The sequence below is a fragment of the Balaenoptera physalus genome (genome assembly GCF_965194825.1).
Source record: "Balaenoptera physalus genome assembly, chromosome: 1".
NCBI classification, from domain to species: domain Eukaryota; kingdom Metazoa; phylum Chordata; class Mammalia; order Artiodactyla; family Balaenopteridae; genus Balaenoptera; species Balaenoptera physalus.
Genome location: NC_138882.1, coordinates 27,926,823 through 27,943,231, shown reverse-complemented (window position 1 = coordinate 27,943,231; position 16,409 = coordinate 27,926,823). Strand labels below are relative to the sequence as shown.

Below are 16,409 nucleotides of genomic sequence, written 5' to 3'. Positions count from 1 at the left end.
AAACTTGAAACACTATTAACTAAAAAATGACTGACAAATCTTTCATAATCAGGAGAGATTATGTACTCTAAAAAATTGAGGCTTAATACCTACTGTTATCAACAATTTATAAATAACTTTGTAATGAAAATGTTTTTGTTACATAAAGATTTTTTTTTCTAAGACATAGAAAGTCGGCCATGTGCTTATTAGATAATATTTTCAGGTAGTGAAAAGATTGGACATTTTCTTAGAAATAATTATAATGGAATAGAATCTATATATTTCTTATAGTATAAGGCAAATTAACAGACATAGCACTGGATATTCATGATTTCATCTAAAAAAGATACTAGAAAATCTCAGTTCATTCAGTGAGTTATTGTCTCTCTGCTTTATGACTAGCATTAAATATGATTTACTGTCAATATTAGATAGCATTTGCTGTAAGGTTATTTTGGGCTAAATCCAGTGGTACCAGAAAGACCTCATAAGGTAGTTTAACAGTGTGAACATCAAGGACAGTTTTATATGAGATGACACTATAATAATTATCCCACAATCTCTACTAGTCACAGTTTATTTTGGAATTTTAACTCAGTAATTGAAATGCCTTGTCCTAAACACCTTTTTTTGGGAATTAAGTAAAATGCTTACTTTTAATCCAGTGAACACTGGTTCTAGTTTATAGGGGAAACAGTCATACTTTATACTTAGATCATTTAATACTGCCTTCTAAGGAAGTCAGACCCAGGCTCTAAGTGTTTATATTAAGTGTTTTAAGTTCCAGACTAGGGAGATAGTATTTATCATTGCTGTTGCTTTCAAACAGGAAGCATAACATTTTATTAAATGAATAAAGCAAATCACTGACTAAAATAAGTTTAATGAAAGTTCTCTATCAGAAGAAGAACTTAACATTTTAATATATGACTATAAAATAGTACAGTCAGTTCACTTCTGTAAGCAATGCTTTAAAATAATAAATAGAAATATTTAGGCCAATTTTTGCATTGAAGCAAGATTGAGCTCAAAAGTTAACTATAGTTATTTATGTATTCATTGCCTTCCCACATATTTCAAGATGATAACTTTTCTGTGAATGGTTTCCTCTTACCTTTTTATATTAATACTTTGGAATGCTTTGATAAGCCTTCTACACTTCAGTGACACTGGCTGCTATCAGAGGAGGTAAAGCGTGTATTAGTGGTCCTTCCTTGGCCCTCTTCTCTTTACTTACTTGCCACCTCCATGGACTTAGGAAGTATAAGACTGTAAGGTCCTAGCACCAAAGTGAGATGGGTTCTCCAGCCCTTTGCTCATGTCCTTCATGAATCTATAAGAATCCTATAAAACCACTGCCTTATTTACAGAGACCTTTTACTCAGATCTGTACTTTTCAAGAATATAAATAATTGCTTATAGGAGTCTTAGAGTCAAATTAACTCTGCTATTGTTTGCTACTCAGTTTAGTGAGTCACTGCTCTTGGTAATTTGACATCAACTCCCAAAGATTCTTGAAAATTCTGAGAATTAACAGATAGCCAGAACCAATCTGCTTATTTACACGTGCATACGACCCTTTACCAATGTGTAGAACAGAGTATTAGGGAAGGATCATATTATCAATAGATGTGTTTGCTACTACTAATGCTTAATGTTTACTATAGGTCAAGCACTGTTCTGAGTACTTTATACATACTAATTTATTAATCCTCATAATTGTCCTCTGTGGAAGATACTATTTATTATCTCCATTTTATAAGTAAGGACAGAGAGGATAAATATCTTTACCCAGGTCACACAACTAGTAAATAATGAAGTCAGAATTTGAACCAAGGTGTTCTGGCTCCAGGATCTGAATTGGAATCAAACACTTTTTGAGACATATTGGGTATCTTTAAAAGTTATCAAATATCAGTGTGGGACGGGGATAGGTTGGGAGTTTGGGATTGACATGTACACACTACTATATTTAAAATAGATAACCAACAAGGACCTGCTGTATAGCGCAGGGAACTCAGCTCAGTATTCTATAATAACCTAAATGGGAAAAGAATTTGAAAAAGAATGGCTACTTGTATGGGTATAACTGAATCACTTTGCTGTACACCTGTAACTAACACATCATTGTTAATCAACTATACTCCAATATAAAATTTTAAAAAATTTTTAAATAAAATTTAAAAAAACTTTTTTAAAGTTACCAAATATCTATGAAGAAAACAAGGCAAAGAACCCCCATCTCCTGACGCTCAGCCCAGTGTCTTTCCACTGTAGTTCAAATGCTTCAGCATTGTTCGTTGTAATGCTTGGATCAACCTTTTTCTATCCAAGCAATAAAATCTGAAGTAAATTCAAAGATAATAGAAGCAATACTCTTGTGATCCAGACTGGAACAAAGGAACGTTGTGGGCTTTCCTGTTTGATCCTAAGGGAAAGATAGCCTTAGATTAAGCTAACCAAATGGTTTAGTAGGTGGTTGACATGGACATGTTGTGGTAACTCTGCTGTTGTTTCGTGGTTCGAGAGATACTATTTTGTGGTAGCAGCTGGCTGGTTTACTGTTTTCCTTTCGTATGTTGGGAAAAGTTTGAGAAGAATCAAACTGTAAACTTTCAAATGAAAACATCTGATTTTTCATATAATCCTTGAGAGATTGTATAGTTGTCAGCATTGGGTAAACTTGAATGTATAGTTTCCTTTAGTGGATCTGCCCCTAGTGTTCCATTTCACTCCTGCCTCACACAGCGTGGCCCTGTGTGGTAAGCTTTCTCTGCAGGGCTGGCCCCAGTGTCATTATATATACCTCTTCATCCCAGCTTCTGCAGTTGTCTCAGAGCAATAGTTCAACTAGTCTCCTGAATACTGGTTGTACTCTTAGACTTGGACAAACTCTAGCAATAAAAGTGGTCTTTTCCCAATTCAAATAAAAAGCTAAGCCTTTAAATATAATTGTCCTGTATTATCCATGTTTCCCAAGTATATAATTTCAAACTTTTGGCATCTGCTGCTATTTAGACAACAAAATCAATGAAGACATACCCAACAAAAATTAACAGAAATCTTGCTAACATCCAGTCATATCTAATTCAGCAGCTTGGTTTGTTTGTTTTTCATGGATGCATGTTCTTGGCTGTGATTCATGTTGCATATTTATATCTTCTGTTAGAAAATATCAATGTTTTATGGTTCTACAAAAGCATGAATTTCCACATAGCAAGTTTAAGAAGCTCTTTTGAGCTTTGTAGGGAGATTTTAATTCCAGAGATGCCATGTGAAACGTTTTGACAGTGGTAAATAATTTTTTAAAGTAATGACAAAGGATGGAAAACAAGTTAGAGGAGCATTGAGAAACACTATTAATTTAAAAACTCTTAAACTATGAGAGGATAGTAATTGCATGAATAACTATCAACAGCAAATCATTGTAGGAGAGTTTCACAACTGAAATCATTCAGTAAAAGACTCAGTCCTCATACACAGCCGGCTCTCCGTATCCGCAGATGCAGGGGTCTGACTGTACCACACCATTTCAAATAAGGGACTTGAGAATCTGGGGGGGTTCTGGAACCAATCCCCCGTGGGTGCCATGGGACTGCTGTACTTTTTCTGCTTGTTTACAGTTATATCATTAAATCTCCACTTAAAGTAGGCATCATCCGTATTGTCTGCATAGCCTTGGCAGGACTTTGAGGCAGAAGGACTAGATAAGGCTTGCTGACCTTGAATTAAACACCTGTCTTCCACAGGCAGCCTGCCCAGTTTTTAAAGAGTGAGCCTTCCAGGCGTGTTCTCTGATAACAGAGCTAGGAAGCCCTAACAGAAACAAGAACACTTAGAGACTTCTCTGGTGGTGCAGTGGTTAAGAATCTGCCTGCCAATGCAGGGGACATGGGTTCGAGCCCTGGTCCGGGAAGATCCCACATGCCGCGGAGCAACTAAGCCCGTGTGCCACAACTACTGAGCCCGCACACCACAACTACTGAAGCCCGCACACCTAGAGCCCGTGTGCCGCAACAAGAGAAGCTACTGCAATGAGAAACCTGCACACCACAATGAAGAGTAGCCCCTGCTCACCGCAACTAGAGAAAGCCTGCATGCAGCAACGAAGACCCAATGCAGCCAAAAATAAATAAATAAATTTATTTTAAAAAAAAAAACATTTAGAGAGCATCTCTGTGGAAGGCTTACCCTCTTTGGAGTCCATTCAGAAAAAAACTCACACCAAAGAAAAACATCTCATTTACTTCATAAAATTTATTCAGTAATGTGCTGCTGTTTATATATGAGCGGTGGTTGACCAGAACATGTATATTTAGAGCATATTTTTTTCCTGGGTTTTTTTTTTTTTGCAGTCTCGCTGCGTGGCTTGCAGGATCTCAGTTCCCTGACCAGCGATTGAACCCAGGCCTTTGGCAGTGAAAGTGCAGAGTCCTAACGACTGGACCGCCAGGGAATTCCCTTTTTTTTTTCTGTTCTTGATATGTTATTTGTTTATAGTCTGTTTTCTGCATGTTTTTGAAGGCAGCTATCTGGAATTAGGAATGCGGTCTGTAATTTGAGAAATAATTGAAGTTTTTGATTGGAGATAAGTATCTGCAGGAAATTTTGTCCTTGGAGGATTCATGATATTTATAGAATAGTTTTTGTTTAGGTTTGCCAACTGTGAAATTATATACCCTTCTACCCTTTGGTACAAGTTAGTAGATCCTTTACTTCTATTCCTAGCATTTTTTAAACAGTTTTATTGAGGTATAGTTCACATACCATATAGTTCACCCTTTGTATACAATTCAGTGGATTTTGGTGTATTCAGAGTTTTACAACCATAATTGCATTCAATATTAGACATTTTTCATCACCCCAGAAAGAAACCCCATACCCATTGGCAGTCACTCCCCATTTCCCTGCAAACCTCCCAGTCATAAGTAGCCACTAATCTATTTTCTATCTGTATAAATTCACCTATTCTAGGCATTTCATATAAATGGAATTATATACTTTGTGGTCTTTTATGATTGACTTATTTCACCTAGCATAATGTTATCAAGGTTCATTCATTTGCTGCATGCATCAGTACTTCTTTCCTTTTTTTTGAGAAATAATACTACATTTTATAGATATACCACACTGTATTTATCCATTCATCATTTGAGGGACATTTGGGTTGTTTCCACTTTTTGGCTATAGTGAGTAATACTACTGTGAACATTGAGACAAGTTTTCGTATGACTATATATTTTCATTTCTCTTGAGTATAAACCCAGGAGTGAAATTGTGGGTCATATAGTAACCCTAGGCTTAATATTTTTTTGAGAAACTGCCAAATTTTTCCAAAACTGCTGTACCATTTTACATATATACTATGGAATATTACTTAGCCATTAAAAAGAATGAAATAATGCCATTTGCAGCAACACGGTGGACCTGGAGATTATCATACTAAGTGAAGTAAGTCAGACAGAGAAAGACAAATATCATATGATACAGCTTATATGGAATCTAAAAAAAAATTGATACAAATGAAATTATTTACAAAATAGACTTACAGACTTAGAGAACAAACTTATGGTTACCAGGGGGAAGGGTGGGGGGAGAAGATAGATTGGGAGTTTGGGATTGACATGTACACGCTGCTATGTTTAAAATAGATAACCAACAAGGATCTACTGTATAGCACAGGGAACACTGCTCAATATTCTGTAATAACCTAAATGGGAAAAGAATTTGAAAAAGAATAGATGCATGTATATGTATAACTGAATCACTTTGCTGTACACTTGAAACTAACACAATATTGTTAAGCAGCTATACTCCAATATAAAATAAAAAATTTTTTAAACTAAAAATAATAAAATAAACAAAACTGCTGTACCATTTTAAAATCCCATCATCGGTGTATGAGGATTCCAGTTCCTCTGCATCCTTGTCAACACTTGTTATATCTGTCTTTTTGAATTTAGTCATCTGAGTGGGTGTGAAATGCATCTAATGGTAGTTTTTATTTGTCTGTCTTCTTTAGAGGAACACCTATTTAGATCCTTTGCCCATTTTTTAATTGGGTTATTTGTGGTGTTCTTGATTTCTAAGAGTTCTTTATATATTCTGGATATACATCCCTTATCAAATTTCTCCTAGTCTGTGGGTTGCTTTTTCACTTTACTTATGGTGTCTTTTGAATCACGAAAGGTTTTAATTTTTATGAAGTCCAATTTATTTTTTTCTTTTGTTGCTTGTATATTTGGTGTCACAACTAAGAAACCATTGCCTAATTTAAGATCATGAAGATATACTTTTGTTTTCTTCTAAGAGTTTTATAGTTTTAGCTTTTACATTTAGGTCTTTGATTCATTTCGAGTTAATCTTTGTATATGGTGTGAGGTAGGAGTCCCACTTCATTTAGTTGCATGTGAATGTCCAGTTGTCACAGTCCCATTTCTTGAAAATACTGTTTATTTCCCCCTTTGAATTGTCTTGGCACCCTTGTTGAAAATCAGTTGACCATAAATATAAGGGTTTCTTTCTGAACTGAATTCTATTCCATTGGTCTGTATGTCTGTCTTTATGCCAGTTACACAGTGTGTTGATTACTGTAGCCCTGTACTAAGTTTTGAAATCAGGAAGTGTGAGTATTCCAACTTTTTCAAGATTGTCTTGGCTATTATGGGTCTCTTGAATTTCCAGCATTAGCTTGTCAATTTCTGCAGAAAAGGCAGCTGAGATTTGGATAAGGATAGCAATGAATCAGGTCAATTCAGAGAGTACTGCAATCCTAACAATATTAAGTTTTCTAATCTGTGAGCATGGAATGTCTTTCCATTTATTTAGGTCTTTAAATTCTTTCGGTGATGTTCATAGTTTTCACTTACAAAGTTATGTAGTTCTTTGTTAAATTTATCCCTAAATATTTTTTAATGCAACTGTAAAGAGAATTGTTTTCCTAATTTCATTTTTGTATTGTTTACTGCTAGTATATAGAATTACAGTTGATGTTTGTATATTAATCTTGTACCCAGCAACCTTACTGAACTTGTTTATTATTATTGGTTTTAGTATTTTTTTAGTGGATTACTTATGATTTCCTATATACAAGATCATGTCATTTGCAAATAGAGATAATTTTACTTCTTCTCCAATCTGAATGTCTTTTATTTCTTTTTCTTCTCTGTTTACCTTGGGTAGAATCTCCAGTACAGTGTTTCATAGAAGTGGCAAGAGCAGATATCCTTGTTTTGTTCCTGATCTTAAAGGGAAAGCATTAGGTCTTTCACCATTAAGTATGATGTGAGCTGTGAGTTTTTCATAGATGCCCTTTATCAAGTTGGGGAAGTTTCCTTATATTCCTAGTTTGTTGAGTGTTTTGATCATGAAAAAGTGTTGTATTTTGTGGATTTTGTCCTTTACTCTAGTGCTATGGTATATTACATTAATTGATTTTGGGAGATGTTAAATCCATTTTGCATTCCTGGAATAAATACCATTTGGTCGTGGTGTATAATCCTTTTTATATGTTGCTGAACTCAATTTGCTGGTATTTTGTTGAGGATTTTTGAGTCGGTATTCATAAGAGATTGATCTGTAGTTTCCTTATGATGTCTTTGTCTGGTTTTGGTGTCAAATTAATGCTGGCCTCATAGAATGATTTGGGAAGAGTCCCTTTTTCTTCTTTTGAGCAGTTTTTGAAGAATTAGTATTCTTGTTTAAATATTTGGTAGAATTCACCAAAATCATCTGGTTGTAGGCTTTTCTTTGAGGGTAGTTTTAAAATAGCTAATTCATTCTCTTTTCTTTCATTCCCATTCTGTAGATCTATTCAGATTTTTATCTCTTCTTGATTCAGTTTTGGTACTTTGTGTCTTTCCAGGAATTTATCCATTTCATCTCAGTTATCTAATCTGTTAGTATACAGTTGCTTATAGTATTCTTTATAATCATTTTGTTTCTGTTAGTTCAGTAGCGATATCTAGTAATAGATATCTAACTAGTAAATAGTTGCTTTAATCTAGAAAATAAATTAACTCTTAACATTTGGGGCCCTTTCTAAGGATAGAAGATACGAAGAACATGAAAAGCAAAGAACTATTGAGTCCCTCATTGTTATTGCTAACAGTGAATAAGCAACATCAGCGTTAATTCCTGCCTGGCACAGAATATTGAGACAGAGCCTTTAGGAAACAAATAATGTTAGGAGCGGGTAACTTCTGCTTTTTAATACTGTTCAAAGGAATATCTCTGGGTTAAGAAATCCTTTTCCTAGCAGCTTGCCGGCTGCCTAAACCTTGAGCAGAAACACTTTACCTGATTGCCCAACTTTCCATCTGAGAGTAGAGGTAACATTACCACTTGCAAAGCCTGTCAGGTATTCATTTTTCATTGCAGTGTCTCAGCAATTCTTTAGAAACCTTATATAGGTCAGATCTCATTATAGTAAACTCCAAAGGACTGACCAGATTTTTAGATGGTACATTTCTCTCTCATATTTAAGTTTCTCTCATTTTATAGATTTTCCAGTTTATGAAATGTGTCAAAACATAACCTTTTATATGTAGAATGTAAAGTCTTGAATGCAGGGAAATTTCAGACTAAAGTATGTATATACGTACACACACACACACACACACACACACACACACACACACACACACACACACACACACACACACACACACACCAGGCAACATACAGAAATTGGAAGAGATTTTTTGATTTTTTTCAATTGTGCAGCAGCAGAGAATAAAAGATTTCTGAGTCCAGGATCCCCGCTCTGACAAGTACACTCCCATCCTAACCCTTTCTTAACTCTTTGGCTAAAAATAAGTGTGCAGATTTTTTTTTTAATCCATGAAAGACTTTAGATTCCCGTTATGGAAATTTATTATAAAAGCACTTTCAGAAGGCTGTTTACTGGTCAACAAAAGATAAAGTGTTAAAATTAAGTGATACTAGGCATTAAATGGAAATAAATGTTCAACTTATTAAGAGTTTAAAACCTTTTGATTATTGCAGACAACAATTTTGTATCTGTCTCTTTTTTAAAATACTCTATATTTTGAAAGAGAAGTGCTCACACTGTAAAAAGAGAACAGGTAACTTTAAGTAGGAGCAGTCTGCATCCAGAACAAAAGCCTGTTGGTGTCATTGTTAAGGAAATCAGTTAGTAGATCAAGTTATTGGTTGTAAACAGTATAAGCAATGAGATTTCTCAATTGGAAGAGACAATTTAAGTCCTAGAAGTTGGCTGCCAAGGAAACCACTGACTGCAGTAGCCAAGATATAGAAGCAACCTAAATGTCCATCAATGGATGAATGGATAAAGAAGATGTGGTGTGTATGTATATATGTATATATGTGTGTGTGTGTGTGTATATATACAATATATATATTGTATATATATATACACACACACATTGGAATATTACTCAGCCATTAAAAAAAGAATGAAATCTTGCCATTTGCAGCAACGTAAATAGTTCTGGAGGGTATTATGCTAAGTGAAATAAGTCAGAGAAAAACAAATTCCATATGATTTCACTTATATGTAGAATCTGAAATAAAAAAACAAAAACAAATGAACAAACAAGACAGAACAGAAACAAACTCATAGATAGTAGTTGCCATAGGAGGGTGGGGTGGGAAGATAGATGAAATAGGTGAAGGGGGATTAAGAGATACAGACTTCCAGCTATAAAATAATGAAGTCTTGGGGCTGTGATGTCCACATAGGGAATATAATCAATAAGATTGTAATGACTTGGTATGGTGATGATGGTAGCTGGTCTTATTGTGGTGATCATTTCATAACATATAAAAATATTGAATCACTGTGTTGTATACGTGAAGCTAATATAACATTCTATGTTAATTATAACTCAGTTTTTTAAAAAAGACTAGCAGAATTTTTATGCAGACTAGCATGATCAGCTTGTGGTATTTTCTACTCTCTTTCTGTAAAAGGCAGGGGAGAAAGGAGGAGGATAGCAGGAAACTTGGAAAGGCATCTTTTCTGTCGGAAGGAGACGAGGAGTAGATTGTTCTCTTTGGTTCCCCCTAACTTTTTATTTTGAAAATGTTTAAATCTTCAAAAAAAGTGAAAGAAGAGTACGTTTTATGTACTCTTCACCTAGATTCACCAGTTTTTAACCATATTTGTTTTCTTTTACCCTATTCTACACACACGCACACAGAAAATGTCACAACCATTATAATATTTCATTTCTAAATACTTCAACATGTATTTCCTAAGAATACATTGTCTACTTAACCACGGTACTATTTACCACACCCAAGAAGTTTTCAGTTGGTACAATAATTTATCTAATGAACAGTCCATATTAATATTTACCACAATTCCCCCAATAATGTCTTTGGCTTTTTGTTCTTTTTTAAATCTAGGATCCAGTCAGGGCTCCTTCGTTGTTTATATTGATAGTTATCGTGTCCTTTTAATCTTCCTTAAAGAATAGCCGCCCTTCTTTTGACTTTAATGTCATTGTTTTTTAAAAGACGAGGCTACTTTTCTTATAGGATATCCCACAATCCAGACTTATCTGATTTTTCCTTATGATTATATTCTGTTTAATATATTTGACAAGAAAACTAACAAAGGAAATGCTTTCTATTTCATCACATCAGGAGGCACATAACATCAGTTTGTCCAACTATTGATGACACTCAGTTTAATCACTTGGATAAGATGATACCATAATTTTCCATTGCTAAGGTATCTTTTCTCCTTATAATTTAGGACAATGTGGGGTTGATACTTTAAGACCATGGGAACATTGTTCTCCAGCAACCTTCTCCCAATGGTTTTAGCATCCATGATCCTTGCCTGCATCAGCTGGAGGTGCAAAACTATTTAATTCTGCCTTTACTTCATATTTATTAGGTGACTTTCCTCTGTGAAAAGAGCTTTCTCTCCTTTCACTTTTTGTTTTTCTGTTCTGTTTTGTTTGGGGGTTTGGGGTTTTTTTTTTGGTATTACTATGGACTCAGATTATTTGTTATTCAATATGCTGTAGTCCATTATTGTCGTTATTCTTTTTGATATTCAGATTTTCCCAGAGTTGACCAATGAAAGCACCATCAAACCAGCCTCTGTATCATTTTGCCATGTCTCCATTTTTCTTTTCCTTTTGTTCTCCTAACATATCCTAGAAATTACTCCCTATCAGTTTCTCGAGAATATCCCCCTTCTTTTTATGGCTTTGTAATATTCCAAATATTGTTTATCATAGTTTATTCAACCACTACCTTATAGGTGCACATTTAAGTTGTTACCAGTATTTTGCTAATACAGATAATGCTGCTGCTTGTGTTTTATATATATGCAGCCTATTCTTTTAAGATAGTATAAATGTTCAAATAAATTGAAACCTGTTAAGCTAAGAGAATATAGTATTTTACTTTAACATTTTTCTAATTATAAAAGTTGGTAATACACATAATTCAGAAAATTCAGAAAACAATCCTGAAATGTATGGAGTTAAAAGTGAAAGTATTCCTTTACACACCTGTATTCCCACCCCTGGGCTATATCTACTCCCCTCCCCCAAACTGTTAACAGTTTGAGCTGTAATGCTTCAAACTTTCTTTTGTTGTAATTGGTCGTGGTTTTATTTTTCCATATTTAGCATGTAAACGTACACTCAGGGCCAATTTATTTAACTTACAAAAATGTGATCTTGCTACAGATAATGTATTATGACCTGGTGTTTTTACTTTATGTGTCTTAGATATCTTTTTATGCCCTTACGTATTGAGTTAACTCATTTATTTCAGTAGCTGTATGATAGTTCATAATATGGATTTACCATTGTTTATGTAGCCATTTTCCTATCGATATTTAGATTGTTTCCAGTTTTTCAGTGCTATAGACAGCTGCAGTTAATACCCTGGAACACGTCTCTGCCTATGTTCAAGCATTTCTGTAGGCTAGATTCCAGGAGGTGGAATGGTTAATTAATTGTCGTTGATTCACATTTCTGCAGTATCTTCCTGACATCCTCACCAACACTAAGTATTAGCAATATTTTGCATATTTGCCAATCCAATGAATAAAAAAAAAAAAAAAAGTAGGGAATTCCCTGGTGGTCCAGTGGTTAAGACTCCGCACTCTCACTGCCTAGGGCCTGGGTTCAATCCCTGGTCAGGGGACTAAGATCCCGCAAGCTGAGTGGCCAAAAAAAATGAATGGTAACTTATTGTTTTAATTAGCATTTTTCTGTTTACTAGGGAGATCTGTTTACTAGTCCATGTTTGTTAGCCACTGATTTCTTCTATGATTGCTCACTTTTGTCTGTGGGAGTTATTTTTTTTTAGTGGAGTTTTTGTATATAGTATCCCTTGCTGTCTGAACTTTTGCTGCCCAAATTCTGGAATTAAATAGATTTGGATAAATGTTTTGAGAAATCCCTTACTATATGTACCCTCACTACCGTCCATCCAAAATCAAATTGATTCAGATAAAAAGGTGTCACTCACCTTCCTAACTTACCATCTAAATTCAGACTGTCCAAAATCAGGAATCAAATAGGATGAGATAGAGAGGAAGACTTGTATTCTCATACTAATCTTGGTGTTAACAACTTTTTTCTCCCTGTGTATTGTTATCTTTTGTTCTTGTTTGTGTAGTTTTACACAATAAAAAGTTGTAAATGTTTATGTTAAATATCTGTTGTTTTCCTCTATACTAGGTTTTGCTTTACTTAGGTTGGCTTTTCCCATCTAAGATTTTTTTTTTCTTTATTTTTAAAACTTATTACAGAATACTGAGCAGAGTTCCCTGTGCTATACAGTAGGTCCTTGTTGGTTATCTCTTTTAAATATAGCAGTGTATCCCAAACTCCCCGTCTGTCCTTTCCCCCTGGGAACCATAAGTTCATTCTCTTAAGTCTGTGAGTCTGTTTCTGTTTTGTAGATAAGTTCATTTTAAGATTTTTTTAATCTATTTTATTTTCTTCTATACGATTATTTTTAGAGACACTGAAATTTTTAGGTGTGTGAAATATATTTTTATGCATAGTCAATTTTATCAACACATTTATAATAACTTATTCTTTATCGTTAATTTTAAATACTACCTTTTTCATATACCAGATTCTTATGTATACAAGGATGTTCCTGCAACAGTACCATACTGTTTTAATGATTATTTTGATATCTAGATGAGACAGTCCCTTGTTCTTTTTTAAATGTTTCTTGTTTATTATTGTTTAATTTTTCTTCCAGTAACATTTTAGGGGGGAAAATCTCCCATATCATTTATGTTTCCTCCAGCAGTGTATGAGAATGTGCATTTTCCCAGGTCTGGGAGAAACTGGCTGGGGGTCTGAAGCCAAGGTTAAGACTTGAATAAACCTAGAAAAATTAAAATCAAATCATCTACCCTCTAACCTGGGAGAAATCAAATAGGTTTGTAACACTGTTAAGTGTTACGTGTTTGTTTAGCATTAACTCCTTTACCTTCTAGGTGTAACCCTCTCCCTTCCACACTAACCCCTTTCACAGTCATCTCACAGAATTTCACATCACATTACTTGTGTACATCCACTTCCCTCTACCTGGCATTTCTTCTCATTCCCCACCACCTCCCCCCCAGCAACCTCACTTTACCCTCCATATTTTCTGTGTGGGGAAATCTCATTTGTTCCTAAAAACTCAGTTCAGATATTGCCTTTTCTGGGAAGTTTTTCTTCATGCCAACAGTAAGAAGATTGTTCTAATCTTTGTACCTCATATTATTTATTCCTAATATTATCATTATCAAACTTTGAGCTGAATCAGGGCATATATGCCAAATGCTTTTGAAAAAGAATAAAATATCCCTGTCTTCAGGGAGCATACCAGAGAATGAAAGGGAACACTTAAGACAGAAGAAAAATAGGTATGAACACAGATATTATATGTGATTCTTTAAAAAGTCACTTTATATCACTTTTTATATCACTTTTATATCACTTTTTATATCACTTTTTTCCCCAACCTAACCAGGTTTAGATATTATGGCTTATGTGCTAAGCCTTAGATAAGGTGCTTATACACAAACTGAGACTTTGATTTGAATTCCATATGGGATGTGGCATAAGCAGAGGCACAGAGTTAGGACTGAATGCGTCGTTATCATGGGAGTTTCAGACCTGTAAGGAAAATACCAAGAAATGGGATTAGAAAGGCCTAAATATTCAGTAAAAGGTTTGGAAAGTAGTAGCCTCCTATAACGTGGATTTGAATTATAAATGAACAAATATTCTGAATCTTTTTTTTTTTCTTTAGTATTGGATGAACGAATACACCTCATCCATCGGAATTGGAGTTTTTCATTCAGGAATTGAAGTGTATGGCAGAGGTACGTGTACACACAGTCTAAATATACTTTCTGAAGATTTTTCTCATTTAAAGGCGTTGCAAAATCATGACTGTAGCTCTTCCTTTTTTTTTTTTTTTTTAAAGTACTTCCATACTGTATTGTAAAAAGTAGAAGAAAATCTCCCCATATTTGTTTATACTGTATTTTGGAAAAATGCCCAAAGTGGAATGTATCTGGGGAGAAAGTACTCAAAGTACACAAGTGTACATTGATTTGGTTATCTTTTATTCTAGATACTATGTCTTAAAAAATATTTTCCTTTCGAGATTGTTATACTATGACAGTTTTGCTTTAATATGTATTGGCATTCCTAAGAAACTTTGCACTTTGAAAAATAGTGTGATAAAAATAATCATTTTGGTTGGAAAAGGGTGGTGCTAGAATGTCAAACTTGAAATACCAATTTCCTGAGGGAATTTCAGTAATAAATTTGTTTTTGTAGACCTACAAACATATAGTTATAAAGTTTAAAAAATATCGCTGAGCAAATCCTGCCTTTGATTACATCTAGCTTTTTGCTTAAGAATGATGGCCTTTGTCATTAACTTAGCCCTTTTTATTCTTTATTACCCTTCATTATGATAAACATAACTGGAGCCGCTCAAATCAAGCAGCTCTGTTTCAACAGCTTTTTCCTTTGTTCTAATTCTCTCTTGATACAAGATAATCTCCTGATCAAGCTGTAAGTAGAATGTTCTGCATAAGACAGATCACATTGCTGATTTCATCAAGATTGTAATAATATACTAGTTTGAATCATAAACTCACCGTATAGCAGAAATGCTTTTATTTGCTTCAGCTAAGAAGTCTTTGCTATAATATTACTGCAGTTTACTCCCAGTTACCCCTGAAGACTACATACCAACTTTAGCTAATACAAAGAAAAGGCTCATTTACTTAAATGTGTCAGTGTGGTGTTTTACTGTCCCTTTTTTATATGCTAAATTAACTGCTTCTAGGTGCAGTGTACCATATTAAATGTTGGCTATAAAGATCTGCCATATAAGCTCCATTTTACCTGAAAGACTGCATCTACCAGATAATCCCAAAAAGCAGTGAGGTTTGTGCTGAAAGTTCCAGTGGTTGGAGTATTGATACGGGTGAAATCGTAGTCTGTGGGTTTGCTCCCTGTTTGATTTGGCTTTTGCCAAAGTTGCGTGTATATTCCCTTTTAACTGAATTTGTATGGTGTGTTACAGTTGTTTTTTTTTAAGTGCCATCGAATTTTGGACCACATGACCACGCTGCTCTGAGGTAGATTAGAGCATGAGACATTTTCTCCATTTTTCAGATGAAGAAACTAAAGCTCAAACCTGCTGAAAGTCATACTGCTAATTAACAGAACTAGGACTTGAACCCAAGTATTCTTATATACTAGTCCATTATCCTTTTATCTGCCTAATCATTGCTCCCATTCATATAATGACTTAGGAATAATTAGAAACATGGCTCAAAACAGCAAAGCCAGGGCCAAATACATTCCTAAAAGTGAATTATTGCTTCTTGAATAGAAGAATAAGTAGGTCTACAACTTTCCTTACTATAATTGAGAAAGTTGAAAATCGAAATACGATCTTTCCATGTCTAACCTTATCTACAGTGTTTTATAAAATTCTATCATTAAATTTTTAATGTCTGTTTTAGAATTAAATGCTAAATACTTTCTTATTCTACATTATTGCTTTTTTTTTCTGAAAGGTCTGAATCGAAAGTAAATGTATTGTAGAATTGCCTTTTTCTTTCCCATGCTTTGTTCTGACCTTATAAGATTATATTTAATAAATTTTAAGTGACAAGATTAATTTAAGCATTTGTTTGGAATTCTTTAAGTAAGTCTACTAAGATTTGCCACTTAAATATCGAAGTATCTCGTACCAGAATTGTAGCCAGAAATTTTATTTCCTTCCTGATTTGAAACCATTCTCCATTTTTGTTCTGAATGAGAGTTTGTATCTGATGAGGCTGGATGTACATTCACTGTAGTACAAGTAGCTCTCTCCTAGCTTAAAGATGTGCTGTGGAAAGTGTGTGTGTCTTTATGTGTGCGTGGGTGTGTATG

General features: G+C 34.4%; 1 protein-coding gene across 5 annotated transcripts in view; it reads left to right on the top strand.

Annotated features, from left to right (window-relative positions):
• The window catches only part of DESI2 (desumoylating isopeptidase 2), a 42,041-nt gene that overhangs the window by 13,497 nt on the left and 12,135 nt on the right, over positions 1-16,409 (top strand). For 4 of the 5 annotated variants that reach the window (XM_082471102.1, XM_082471100.1, XM_082471099.1 and 1 more), the window contains one exon: positions 14,257-14,329. In XM_082471102.1, the coding sequence (XP_082327228.1) occupies positions 14,257-14,329 (73 nt within the window). Of the gene's footprint in view, positions 1-10,566; positions 10,703-14,256; positions 14,330-16,409 lie in introns of those variants that run through there. The other variant, XM_082471101.1, reaches the window with a different exon arrangement.